Source organism: Octodon degus, unplaced genomic scaffold, assembly GCF_000260255.1.
Source record: "Octodon degus isolate 3935 unplaced genomic scaffold, OctDeg1.0 scaffold00089, whole genome shotgun sequence".
NCBI lineage: Eukaryota > Metazoa > Chordata > Mammalia > Rodentia > Octodontidae > Octodon > Octodon degus.
This window is the reverse complement of record NW_004524665.1, coordinates 4,250,688-4,264,120: the sequence shown is the minus strand read 5'-3', so window position 1 is coordinate 4,264,120 and position 13,433 is coordinate 4,250,688. Positions and strand designations below refer to the sequence as shown.

The window sequence follows — 13,433 nt, the reverse complement described above, 5'->3', positions numbered from 1 at the left end:
AAGGGTGGGACCAGTGTAGCATGTGGTTCTGGGGATCCAGTCCATTCCTGTGCTTGCCTAAGCAGGTGCTTATTCTGCTGAGCTATCTCACGGGCCCGAAATTATCTTGATAAAATACAAAACCTTTCATTTTAGTCAAGCTTTAAAAAAAAAAAAAAAGCAAAGAACATTTTAATAACTTAAAAACTGTGTTTGAGACATAGGAAACCCAACTTAACTACATGTAATGATTTTTCAAAAATAACATTTGTTGTGGTCAGGACAGTGGGATCTTCAGGTAATTTTGTTTCAGTGCATTTGTTTTCTATTTTTTTATTAGTGCATGTTGGTAGTACATGACCACGTTCATCCTGGAGGACGTAGTACATGTACATAATACATAGTTTTAGTGAACTTTTATAAATGCTTTTTACCCTAGTAGTGATGAAACAAACACCGAGGAAGGTACAGAGGTTCAGGAGAATGTGGAATGTTCGAGAGTCTCTAATTCATCACTTTCCTGGAAATACACTTGGAAAAATGTCTTTAAGGTGCTTGGTAAACCATGATTAGGCGAATCGAAAGTCAGCTATGCCTCAAACAACCAATCTTTAAATAACCAATTCCAAGCAGCATGGATTGCGAACAGCAAATATAAAACTGACATCTCCAGGTGACTGACAAGAAACCCGAACATGAGAGGAACTACATTACCCATAAGGCCCCGCGCGCCAGGCCGGCGCTGTCGCAGGGCACCCTGGGAAGCACAATCTGGACTCCGGAAAGCGCTTTCTCAGACCCGCCCTCATGGACATGGCAATACCCACTTGGGGCGCGTCCCTCTGCTTTGCGTTTTGGCCGGGGCGGGGTTCTGGGCTTTAGGCTGTAAGTGGGGCGACGGCAGGGGATTTCGGGAGGGACTTGGGAAGCGTGAGGACGGCGCCGGCGGTACGGCCTGCTGAGGCGAGGCGCGGGGCGGCCGGGCCTGTCCGCGGACGCGGCGCTCCCCTGGCGCCGGCTCAGAGGGCTCGGGCGCGAGGGTCAGCGCTCTCCCGGAGCTGGGGGTGGCGTGGTGGGCTGGGGGCCCCGGGCCTCGGCCGTGGAATGAAGAAGACGGGCATCCAGACCACGAGCTCGAGGCCAGACTCGAGTTCCATTTCTGTGCCCGTCTTCTGAGGACTAAATTGAAAATAATGCCAAGCCAGCGCCTCCTGCCACAGACTGCCCTGCCCGGGGCTTCCTGCTTTCGTTTCCGCGTGCTACTAGTCACATCCCCAGAGCACAGCGAGGCTTTCTTGAGGAGCCTCCTCCGGGCTCTGTAGTTTGGGAGCAGGGTACTAAACCGCATAAAGATGAGTTGGATACATTGAATTCACTTAAATGTCATAATCTAGTAGGAGGTACGGATGGGTGAGAAGCAGAGATTTTAGTGAATGATAGCCCGAAGGCCTCTGTCCTCTTGGAAGCGAGTATTGGTTTTACCATCCCCTCAATGGGGTAGCTTTTATGATGGGTTTTCTCTTTTTTGGGGGGGGCGTCTCTTTTATTAGTGATGTGAACATCCATTTTTACAGTCTGACACTTATGGTGGCCCAAACCCAGTGTATAAGTGCCTTTGTTTTAGGTGGAGACTTTTGTGTATTTGTTTTTGAGACAGGGTTTTGGTATATAGAAAAGTCTAGTCTTGAACTCACTGTGTAGCCCAGGCTGGCCTAGAACTCACATGGGCCTCCTGCCTCAGCCTGCCAAGCATGCTGAGATTACAGGCGTGTGCCACCACCCCCAGCAGGTGCCTTTCTGTTAAGTTGACTGTAAGTGATTCAAGGGGATGTGTGCTGTCACTTACCTATACTAAGAAAATACTTAACTTGCCTAGGGTCACACAGGTTAGTTAGAATGGTAACTGGTAGGGATGAAAAAAGTTCAGATTTTGATGCCTCCAAAATAAACTACTGTACTTTATGTATTTTCTAAATAGTTTACAAAAGATATCCCCAAATATAAGGAAGATATGGGGAAACATCTTAAAAACCCAAAAGCATTTATATTTGTGTAACTTTTGTTTTAAAGGGCAGTATTTAATTTCACAATGTTTGGGGACCTATTTGAAGAAGATTACTCCAGTGTGTCAAATAATCAGAATGGAAAAGGGAAGAAACTAAAACCTAAACCTTTGGAGCCTCCTGCTCCTAGAGAATTCACCAATTTAAGTGGAATCATTAATCAGGGTGGAACGTGTTACCTCAATTCCCTTCTGCAGACTCTTCATTTCACACCTGAATTCAGAGGTATGCTGATGTTACATGCATTTGAATAGTAATATGTACCAGTCGGCTCTACCTGTAGTCAGTGATACAAATCATAGTCTCTTGAATATGTATTCCACAGTGTTCATTGCTACAAATGTGAGACAAATTGTTGATCTTCCTGCAGAGAAATATGAAGCTTAAATTCTTTTAAATATATTCCGTGTGACTAGAGTAGTGCTTAGTAACGATTTTAAAATAAGGCAATATATTTCTCTTCTAATTTCTATAATTTGAAATACAACAAAGGCAATTATAAGTACCAGACCTTATTGTTACTGTATTGATAGTTTCTTTTTTTAATTAATTTTAATGAGAAATAGCAGTGAGACAGTTTAAAAACCAATTAATAAAGCAGTTTCTTGCTGAATTTACATACCTATAATATTTAAATGACAAAACTAAACAAAAAAAGGATACAAATGAAGGATCATTTTGTATTTGTATATTCAAAATAGGATAGATATACAGCTACATTCTCTTAATTTGATGAATAGAAAGATTTGTTCTAGAAGTGTTTGTAAACAGGATATCATGTCTGCATCATGTACAGTGAATAACCACTAAGAAAACGATATGCAGTGTATTAATTATTGAAACTGCCCTACTAATTTGATTTGAAACTGTCTCATTGCTATTTGTTTCTCAGTAAAATTATGGGAAAAAACTTATGAAGAGAGAAAAAATATTATAATTAATACATTCCATATTGTTGCCTTCGTACTGGTTATTCATAGTACAAGATGCAGACGTGATATCCTGTCCAAACTATTAGTACAAATCTTTCTTCTCATTCAATTAAGAGAAAGCTGTATATCCTATTTTGTATATACAGATACAAAATGATCATTTATATCCCCTTTTTTTGTTTTGTCAGAGATGGGTATTCCATTGCCATTTAAATATTGTAGGTGCATGAATTCCACAAAATAATCTAATATACTTCGGTAGTCCATAATAATACTGGGTTATCTGTAGGACTAGCAATGTCAGAAGTTGTTGACTCGAGCCTTTTACAGCTCAACATATTTATACTTTTCTGCTGAATGGTTAAGACCAAGATAAAGCAAGACCTATATAACAAGAAATGTAACCTTTGTATCTGACAAGGTCAGTCAAATCCCCTCAGGATTTAGCCTGAAACCCTGTACCGAAGGTTGTGGATCCTTTGTGAGTGTCAGTCATGTGGCTGAGTCACGGCCATTGCTTGACCAGTTTACTCTGTGTAAAAGCCTGAGAGAATGTTTTCTCTCCATGTGACTCTCCTTCAGCACACTCTACATCGTCGATCACTTTCCTCTGTGGCCCCATAATCTCCTTGATCAGAAAGTTTGGGACATTGCTGATTTACAGGATGTTACAATACAGGTTCTCTTATGTCCTGAGTCTTCACTGACCTTGAAAGACTAAAGCCAAAATGTTGGCTGTCCTTGTAGACCTTCTTTTTCTCTATGATTTTTTGGTCTACAAACTTAAGTTGTTAACCCTTCAGAAGAGAAGCCTAATGATATTTTTATCCTGTAACAGAGGCACTTGAGCTTAACCTCACTATGTGTTTGAATATCAAACATCTTAGACATAGCATGGAACAGGTATTTTCCATCAAGTATTGATATGTTAAACTTTAAATCCTTATAGAATGTGAAGAAAAAAAAAGAAATATTTATTTTAAAAAATTGGGATAAGCAATTACATATTTTACACAGAAATTTAGAAATCTAACCTTACACAGCATTGTAGCCCGACAGTTCTGTAACATTTTTCTTATCTGTTGTTTTCACTTATTATACTTTTTTTTTTTTTAAAAAAAAAGAAACATTTACTTGAGAGACAGTACAGCAGTAATTGATGTGACATGACAAGCAATACGTATTTAGGAGACCAGAAAGACAGGCATTCCAAGCATGATCCTAGTATTACACATTGCTATTCAGTGCGGTTGCTTAGTTCACAGGTATCAGCATATATAATTATGTCAGGGTGAGAATCTTGCCAATTAACTGCTAGTTTCAAAAACCTGTTGAAGATTCTCAGGATTATTGCCTTAACCATCTTGTGCATACAAATGTATGGTTTTGCCCCTATCATGTTTCCTAGCTTTTCTCCTTGCCTTGTCTTCGTTGTTTAATCCTTAAGTTCTCGCTTTCCTTTTAATTGTGTTATACCTTTCTCTTTTTATTTCTTCTTTTGAGTTCTTATACTAGGGAAACTATATCATATTTACACATGTGTGTCTGGTTTCTTTCACTTACGAGTATATCTTCAAGAGGCATCCACTTTAATATCAAGTCTTCGAGTTTATCATTCTTTATAGCTGGGTAATACTCCATTGTATAAAAATACCACATATTTTTCATCCATTCCTCAGGTGACAGGCATTTTGGTTTCCAGGATTTTGCTATCACAGATTGTGCTGCTATAAACACAGGTGCACATATATCTCTGATAGGACATTTTTAGTTCCTCTGGGAAAATGCCCAGTAGGGGCATAGCTGGTTAGCATGAGGTTTCTAGTCCTAGTTTTTTAAGGAGTCTCCACACTGATTTCCATAATGGTTGCACCATTCTGCACTCCCACCAGCAGTGGAGAAGGACTCCTTTTTCCCCACAGCCTCTCCAACATTTGTTGTTATTTCTTTATGATAGCCATTCTTTCTGGAGTAAGATGATATTTTAATTTGCATTTCACAGATGACTAGTGATGTGGAGCATTTTTTCATATATTTATTTGCTTCTTTAATTTCGTCCTCTGAGAAGTGTGTGTTCATGTTAGATGCCCATTTCTGCATTGAGTCTTTAAATTTTGGGGCCCTAATGTTTTTTAATTCTTTATAAATTCTATAAAGTAGACCTTTGAGTGCTTATTAGTTAAGATTTTTTCAAAATTTAGGGGTTGTCTTTTCACTTTGTTGGTAATTTCTTTTGACATGCAAAAACTTCTCAATAAGAGGAGGTCCCAGTGGGGGCTGGGGAGATGGCTCAGTGGAATAAGCGCTTCCCTGGCAAGCGCAAGGACCTGATTTCAATCCCTGGTTCCAAAAAAAAAAAAAAAAAAAAAAAAAAAAAAAGGAGGTCCCGGTTGTTAATTCTTTCAAGTATTACCCGTGCAATTTGATTTTTGTTGATGAACTGTTAGCCTACCCCCATGTCTTCAAGAGTTCCTCCTACTTTCTCTTCCAGGAGATTTAGTGTTTCTGTTTTAATGTTTAGATCTTTAATCCATTTTGACTTTAGCTTAGTGCATGGTGATAGACCTGTGTCATGTTTTAGTTTTCGGCATGTAGAGAGCCAGTTTTTCCAGCACCATTTGTTAAAGAGGCTATCTTCTAGTAAGCATGTTTGGCCCCTTTGTTCAAGATAAGATGGCTGAGTGTGTTTGGAGTTGCATCTGCATCTTCTAATCTATTCCATTGATCCTCAGGTCTATTCTGTTGCCAATACCATGCTGATTTTATCACAGTAGCCTTGTAGTATAATTTCAAGTCAGGAATTGTAGTACCTCCTGCCTTGTCTTTGTTGGCCAGGATTGCCTTTGCTACTCTAGGTCTTTTCTGGTTCCAAATAAATTTTAGGAATGATTTCTCTAGGTCCAGGAGGTATGTTTTTGGTAGTCTGATAGGGATTGCATTAAATCTGTACAGCAATTTTGGAAGTATGGCCATGTTCACAATGTTGGTTCTTCCTATCCAGGAGCAGGGAATATCTTCCCATTTTCTGAAATCCTCTACGATCTGTTTTTTCAGAGTGCTGTAATTTTCATAGAATAGATCTTTTACTTCTTGAATTAGATGAATTCCAAGGTATTTCATTTTCCACAGTACTATTATAAAAGGTATTGTTTCTCTAATTTTCCTCTCAGTGTATTTGTTATCTGCATAAAGGAATGCTATTGACTTTTGGGTGTTGACTTTGTATCCTGTGCTACTGCATTTGTGTATTAATTCTAGTAGCTTCTTGGTATAGTTTTTTGGATCTTCCAAGTAAAGTATCATGTCATTTGAATATTTGTATTTTCTTCGTTTAAAACTTCCTGCTAAGGAACTGACACCTAGCCTAGGATTACCAAAAGAACTATATTCTGACCTTTGGGGTGGGAGGGGGGCTCACATTATTTATACACATCTAAAATTGTTCATTTGCATTTCTGAAGTCCAGAAAGCTAGGGCCTTAACCTTTTCTGACCTGGACTAGTTTAGCTTGACATCCTGACCTGGTGTAACACTTTCACATTACTTTTTAAAATCTAAAACTTTATAATTCCAAAGACTCGAGGACTTCAGGTAAGGACTGTGTACAAAGAACAGAAACTGAGCCATATTTAAAAAGCATTGTCGTGAGGATAAGAGAACTCTCCCAGAAACACTGCAAGAAGTCAGTCTGACTTCACTGAACCCTTGATTTCTTTCCCATTTCTCTTCATTTTGGCTCGTCCCCCTTTTTGCAAAGCAACTTCCTCCACAGCAGTCTTAGCATCCATGTTCTTTTCAGTGCAGTGTGAGCGGTACTTGGCTGTTAGCCTTATGTGACTGTTTGGGGGCCCCAGTGTTAGGTGACCTTGTAGCTGATAGCCCTGAACATTGTCTTTCTTCTCAGGATAGAAGTGGGTATCCTATATCTGAGGGCCACATTCCCACGTTCCCTTCCAGTCACTGCCCAGAGTATCAGATTGTTGTGTCTTCCATTGTTTCTAAGCTTACAAAGGCTTCTCCCTTTAGAGATAATAAGGAGTATTCACCATTGTCTCCTCAGGGCCATTCTAATGCATTGGACTTTATATGGGCTTTAAAGTAGTACATCTTCTCAGTAGAATAAGTGCTTCCCTGGCAAGTGCAAGGGCTTGAGTTCAACACCCAGTTCCACAAAAATAAATAATAAATAAATAAATTTTGGGGGGCCCAAGGAGATGGCTCAGTAAAGTAGTACATCTTGTCCTTGACTATCCTCCATAAAACTATGTCCTTGACACAGTCAGTTATCCCACTTTTAGCAGTTTCAACATCAAAAAAGTTTCCCAAGAAGAAATAAGCTCTTCCCAGGTTTTAATATGGTTGATGTGAAAGCACAACGTGAAGTAGAAAAGTAGCCCAGGAAGAGAATGAGAAAGAAGGTGAGGGAACGAGACAGACTGTGGAGAGTACCAGAGGCCAAGAGTAGGATAGAGCCATGGGCTAGCCTCCCCTTTGTGGCCAACCATGTGGTTTGACAGGATGTATACTCTTGAAGGAAAGGTATAATTTGGAAAGGATACAGTCAGGCAGAACGCTGGGAAAGAAAAAAACTTCAAGGAGTAAGGCTGGAGTGGATTTGCTTATGAGTTCAGTACTCTCCATCTGGGAGATGGTTGTGAAAATCCTTGCATGTTTTTACTCTAAGCTATAAATCCAGAATTCATTTTTGTCCAGTCTTAGCACTTAGCCAGAGATTGAACATTGGTAATAGTAACTGCTAGGGCAGTGATGACTTTAATCAAAAGATACACCCATCCTCTCTTGGTCTCCATGCAGTGTATCAAAGTCTTCCCAAAGATATTCCTGGGTTGGATTACACATGTCCTCCCAAAAATTCAGATTTGCTTTTTTGTTTGGGGGAGACTTTTTTGGATTTTGAGACATGGTCTTGCCATGCAGCTTTCAGTATGTAGCCCAAGCTGGCCTTGAACTTTGAGTATTCCCTGTGTAAGCCCCCCAAATGCTGGGACTGTAGATAAGTGCCACCATGCCCAGTTCAATGTGCCTTCTCGAGTGATGAATCTACATTCTGGAGTATAAAAAATTTCCTGGCAGTTGGCACAGTGTTGCAGCTTTTCATAGGGTAAGAGCACTACCATCTATTTGTTACTAACTTTACCACAGAGGAGGTTGTTCACACCAGAAAGAGGAAAGGCACAATTGCTTGGTAGAAGGTGTTCCATTCCATGAAAAGCTAGCTGGAGTCTCACATGTGGAGTTAAAATGCACACCTGTAATACTTTAATATTTTCCAATTCCTCATGGTTTTGGGGGCCCACTACCATAAGCAATGGGAAGCAAAGGGTTTTGATGTTATTATTCATAGATTATGTTCATAAGCTAATAATCCTCTTGTGGATCTCCCATACTAAAACCCTAGCCACTTTTATTTTGTGACATTCCATAGGTAAAAATGTTAAATGAAAGCAAAGTTTGGACTGGGGAGATGGCTCAGTGAAATAAGCACTTCCCTGGCAAGCGCAAGGGCCTGAGTTCAATCCCCGGTTCCACCAAAAAAAAGTACAAAATATGAAGGAAATTAAAAATCACTGGTGACCATTAGGAACATTTTCCTGAGTTCAATCCCCAGTTTGCCAAAAAAAAAAAAAGAAGAGAGAAAGCAAAGTTTGTAGATTAAGGGTGTAAATATTCTCACAGTCATATTTCTGAATCATTAATTTTGCTTAATGGCAATCTTGGCTTTCTAAATAGTTGAAATGAAACCCTGTCACTCACATCTCTGATTCTGCTTTTTGTTTAGAAGCTTTATTTTCTCTTGGTCCAGAAGAGCTTGGTTCTTTAGAGGACAAGGATGAGCCTGGTGCAAAGGTATTACATCGGTGATTTATGGGTTTTTTGGGGGGGAATATTGAGAAGGTGTTTTTTAAGGGAGGAACTAAGTTCCTTGTTCATAGAAAACAGTAATTTTATTTATTAGCAAATATTTTCAAAAAGTAACTTGGCATGTACTCTATTAACAATGATATTGTTCTTCTAAAATGAATTACTTATCCAAACATCATGTTGCTACTGTTTTATGAACATATCTCACTCTGTGTTTATTGTTCTGATGATGGTATTTTAAATCATTCACACTAACCTACCAAAATATATTGTCTGTTTAATTTAAGACAGTATGGGATTGCAGGGCATCCTTAGAAACCAACCCTTTCAGTTTAGTATTCTAGGAATACATTGAATAAGGAATTAGTTTATTAATTTATATAGTACTATGATGAAATTATGTTTAAATTGCAGTTCTGATCATACCCAAGCCTGATTAAATCTAATTCAGAGAGCTTGTCATTTTCAGGTTCAACTCTGTTCTTAACAATATTTCATGATGCAGCCTACTATGTGGCAAAGGATCGGTCTTTGTGCATTATTTTTTCCTTCCCAATCTGTTGCAGATCAGTGTTTTTATTATATATTCTTAAATGTTGGGAAAACCTAAAATGACCAAAAAAGTTTCTAAATGCTCATCCTCCCTTTCAGTCATTAGAAGGCTGGCCTGCAAACCAGCTCCCGAGAAGCGTTGTTCACCCCTACCCTGTCTCCTGCCCTCCTCATCTTGAGTAGGGCAGCAGTAGGACAGCCTGGAGCCAGGAGAGAGGCAAGACGCAGCTAGCCCTGTGAAAGGGCCTGGCTCCTGAGTGAGAGCTGTGTGCTTAGAAGAAAATTCTTTCATTTATCTTTAGGAATATGTACTGGAAATACTTTAGAAAAAAATGAACTGTTACAGATTCTAACTGCTGCCTATGATCATTCCAGTGGGTTGTTAGGGTCGTTTGAGTTTTGATGTTGATTTGGAATATGTCAAGGAAGGAGACTAGATAACTAAAATTTCTTAGATTGAATTAGACTTTTCAAAGAACTGAATCTTAATTCTCCCTTTTTAATAAGAAATTAAACAAACTTTACCCTAAATGAACTAGGAAATACATGAAAACATACACAGATCGTTTAAAAAGCCTCACTTGCTGCTTACAGAAGTTCATTTACAAATGCATTGTTTCTCGCCCAGGTTCGAATCATTCCTTTGCAGTTGCAACGCCTGTTTGCTCAGCTTCTGCTCTTAGACCAGGGAGCCGCATCCACAGCCGACCTCACTGACAGCTTTGGGTGGACCAGCAACGAGGTATGAAAGCCTCTGTGGAAGTGACAGGCAATAGAGGAGGGTTTAAGATGGTATCTGGCTTCTTTTAATTTTGCCTGAGAGTCTCAACATTTGATTGAATGTTTTCTTCTCACATTAAATAACTGCATGGCTGGTTTTGAACTCGTGGCAACCTTCCTGCCTCAGGCTCTTGAGTTCTGGGATAATGGGCATGTATCATCATGCCCAGCTAAAAGTGTATCTTTAGACACGGGGTTTTTTATGACTAGCTGTGATTCTGGGCTGAGAGGCAGGTAAAGGCAGGAGTTGAGTTTTGCATTTTCTACCTTTAGAGTTTTTATGTGATCTAGTTGACTTACGTTTATATGGCAAACTGCTGAGCAGCTTTTCAGTCTCTGAGTGAGAATAAAGGATAAACTAAGAAGTATTTTTTTCTAAATGCTCTCTGCCTGTGTGATGTGCTTTATCTTTGAATCTAGATGTTCATACAAGGACATTTACTTCGGCCAGAGCAGTGAAGCCATTTTTGGCAGGTCTTTTCATTTTCCCTACGCTGACTCCCCTCTGACTTCTTCCTTTGGCCTACTGTATGGCAGCTTCCTCTCATTTTTCTGTGTGTCCCAGAAAGTGCTCTGCTAGACACACTCTAAGCATTTATCAGCAGCGAATAAAACTGCTTAGCATCACTGTTCATGAGCTGTTAGCTGGACAAGTTCACATTAGTCCAGGTCTCCCATTCGAGAGAGTGGATGCATTCCTGCAGAGCCAGGTGCAGGAAAGTATCAGAGCTTTTTCCCCTTCTTTTTGCTTTTTGTATTTTGAAAAACTATAAATATATTCAGAGAAGAAAAACCATGTAATAGTTCAGCTTGTGTGCTTGATATATTTCACTTAACATGTGGTCTCAAGGAGCATCCATTTTTCCTACAAGTGAGTAATGTTTATCTTTTTTTATGGAAGAGTAGTACTTCATTGTATCTATAAATACCACATTTTTTAATCCATCTGTTGATGGATGGAGACAAGCAGCTTCTAAGACTTAGCTGTAATGGCTTATGCTGCTATAAATGTAGATATATGCATACATTACTGTAATATGGTGTCTTTAATTCTTTCAGAAAGATACCTAAGTGGAAAACAGCTGGGTCAGATGGAATTTGTTTTAGTTTTTGGAGGAACCTCCATACTGATTTCCATAATGGTTGTACTCATTTATATGCCTACCAACAATGTAAGTGGATCCCTTTTTTCCTCCTGCATCCTCACAAATATTTGTTCTCTGATTTCTTAACAATAGCCATTTTTTCTGGAATAAAGAAGAAACTCAGTGTTGTTTTAATTTGTGTTTCTCTAGTGCCCAGAGATGCTGAACATTTTTCATGTATTCATTGGTCATTTGTATTTTCTTCTGAGAAGTGTGGGCTTGTTCCAGTTACCTTTTTTTTTTTTTTTTTTTTGTATTTAGTACAGGGTCTCATTGCACAGATCAGACTCGTAGTGATTCTCCTGGTTTTAGCCACTCAGGAGCTAGGATTACAGGCACATGCCACCATGCCCAGTCTTAATTGCCATCTCAGCACACCCCAGGGGCAGGGCCAGCATGGCATGCCTGGGAGTCAAGCCCAGTTGCTGCATCAGCCTAAGCAGGCACTTTAATCTGCTGAGCTATCTGGCCAGCCCAAGTTGCCCATTTTTTGACTGGGTCATTTATTTTGGGAAGGTCTAATTTTTTTTTTTTTTTTTAGTTCTTTATATATGTTAGATACTAAGACTGGGCATGGTGGCGTGCACCTGTAATCCCAGCGCTTGGGAGGCTGAAAACAAGAGGATTACTATAAGTCTGATCTGTGTAGTGAGACCCTGTACTAAATACATTTTTAAAAAAAAAATAGATACTAGTCATGTCAGAGGAATAGCTGGCAATATTTTTTTCCCATTCTGTAAGTTGTTCCTTTACTTTGCTGGTTTTCTTTGCTGTTCAGAAGCTTTTTAATGTTTTATAATTCCATTTGTGATCCTCACTATTATTTCTTGTTAAATTGCAGCTCTGTTCAAAAAGTCCTTGCATACTCCTGTGTCAAGAGTATTACCTATTTTATCTACCAGCAGATTGTTTCTATTTTAATATTTAGATCTTTAACCCATTTTGATTTTAGTATAGTGTATGATAAGAATTAGAGATCTAGATTTAAATCTTCTGCATGGGGACAGCTAGCTTCCCCAGCACCATTTGTTACAAGGCTCTTTCCCTCATAGTGTTGTTGGCCCCTGTGTCAAAATTCAGGTAGGTGAATACTTGGAGTTGTTTGGGGAGGGAGAGGTTTCAGTACTATACTGTTTCTATCACTGTAGTTTTGTACTATAATGTGAAGTCTGGGATTGTGATTCCTCTTGCCTTGTTCTTATTACCCAGGGTTGCTTTCATTATTCTAGCTCTCTTCTAGTTCCTTATGAATTTTAAGACTGTTCTCTAATTCTGTGAGGAAGGTGATTGGTATTTTGTTTGACATTGCATTATATCTATAACAGGGCTGGCAAGATAGCTCCACAGACTAAAGCACCTGCTTAGGCAAGCTTAGGCAGGAGCCCGGACCCGAGTTCGATCCCTGGCACCACATGCTACTCTAGCCCTGCCCCCAGGGCAGGCTGAGCCACCAGAGTTTGGGTGTAGTGGCATACCCCTATAATCCTAGTGCTGGGGAGACTGAAAGCAGGAGGATCGCCATGAGTCTGAGCTGCATAGTGAGACTCTGTAACAACCAAATACATTTTAAAAAGTAAAATAAAAATAAATCTGTATCAATTTAGCAATTATGGCCATTTTTGTTTTGGGGTTCTGGAGTGCTGGGGAGTCCTTCTAGAGTCTTTTTAGGTTCTTCTTGTTCTGAAGAAGGAATTGGACAAAACAAGCTTAATCATAGGAAGGTTTTACTTTGTTTTTGTTTTTTAGAAAGGATCTCACAATGCAGTTCAGTCTGGCATGAACTCATTTTGTAGCCCAGGCTGGCCTTGAACTTTCAGTGATCCTTCTACATCATGAGCTAGGATTACAGGTGGACACCATACCCAGCCTCTATATTTATTAAAAATGGGAAAATAAACATGCTCTGCAGTGTGAATGCAGGCCAATTAAAAGTAGAGAATAGAAAAAGAAGTGTACTGTACAGGGTGAGGGTGGACCGCTACAAGAGACTGCTCTGTGCCCAAGAGCTTTATGGTGGTTGCCTTTTGAATCCTCCACTTATCAAGCTGATATCAGGTAAAAGTTATCAAAATCTTGTTTGAATTCTTGTAAGTATTTTT

General features: G+C 39.4%; 1 protein-coding gene across 8 annotated transcripts in view; it reads left to right on the top strand.

The window, feature by feature from the left end:
- Positions 1 to 750: 750 nt before the first annotated feature.
- Positions 751 to 13,433, top strand: part of Usp40 (ubiquitin specific peptidase 40) — a 100,126-nt gene continuing 87,443 nt past the window's right edge. For 5 of the 8 annotated variants that reach the window (XM_023722179.1, XM_023722178.1, XM_004637329.3 and 2 more), the window contains exons 1-4: positions 751 to 864; positions 2,050 to 2,267; positions 8,775 to 8,842; positions 10,038 to 10,151. In XM_023722179.1, the coding sequence (XP_023577947.1) occupies positions 2,069 to 2,267; positions 8,775 to 8,842; positions 10,038 to 10,151 (381 nt within the window). In that variant the 5' untranslated portion in view covers positions 751 to 864; positions 2,050 to 2,068. Of the gene's footprint in view, positions 865 to 1,079; positions 1,380 to 2,049; positions 2,268 to 8,774; positions 8,843 to 10,037; positions 10,152 to 13,433 lie in introns of those variants that run through there. The other 3 variants (XM_023722177.1, XM_023722181.1, XM_023722180.1) reach the window with 3 other exon arrangements.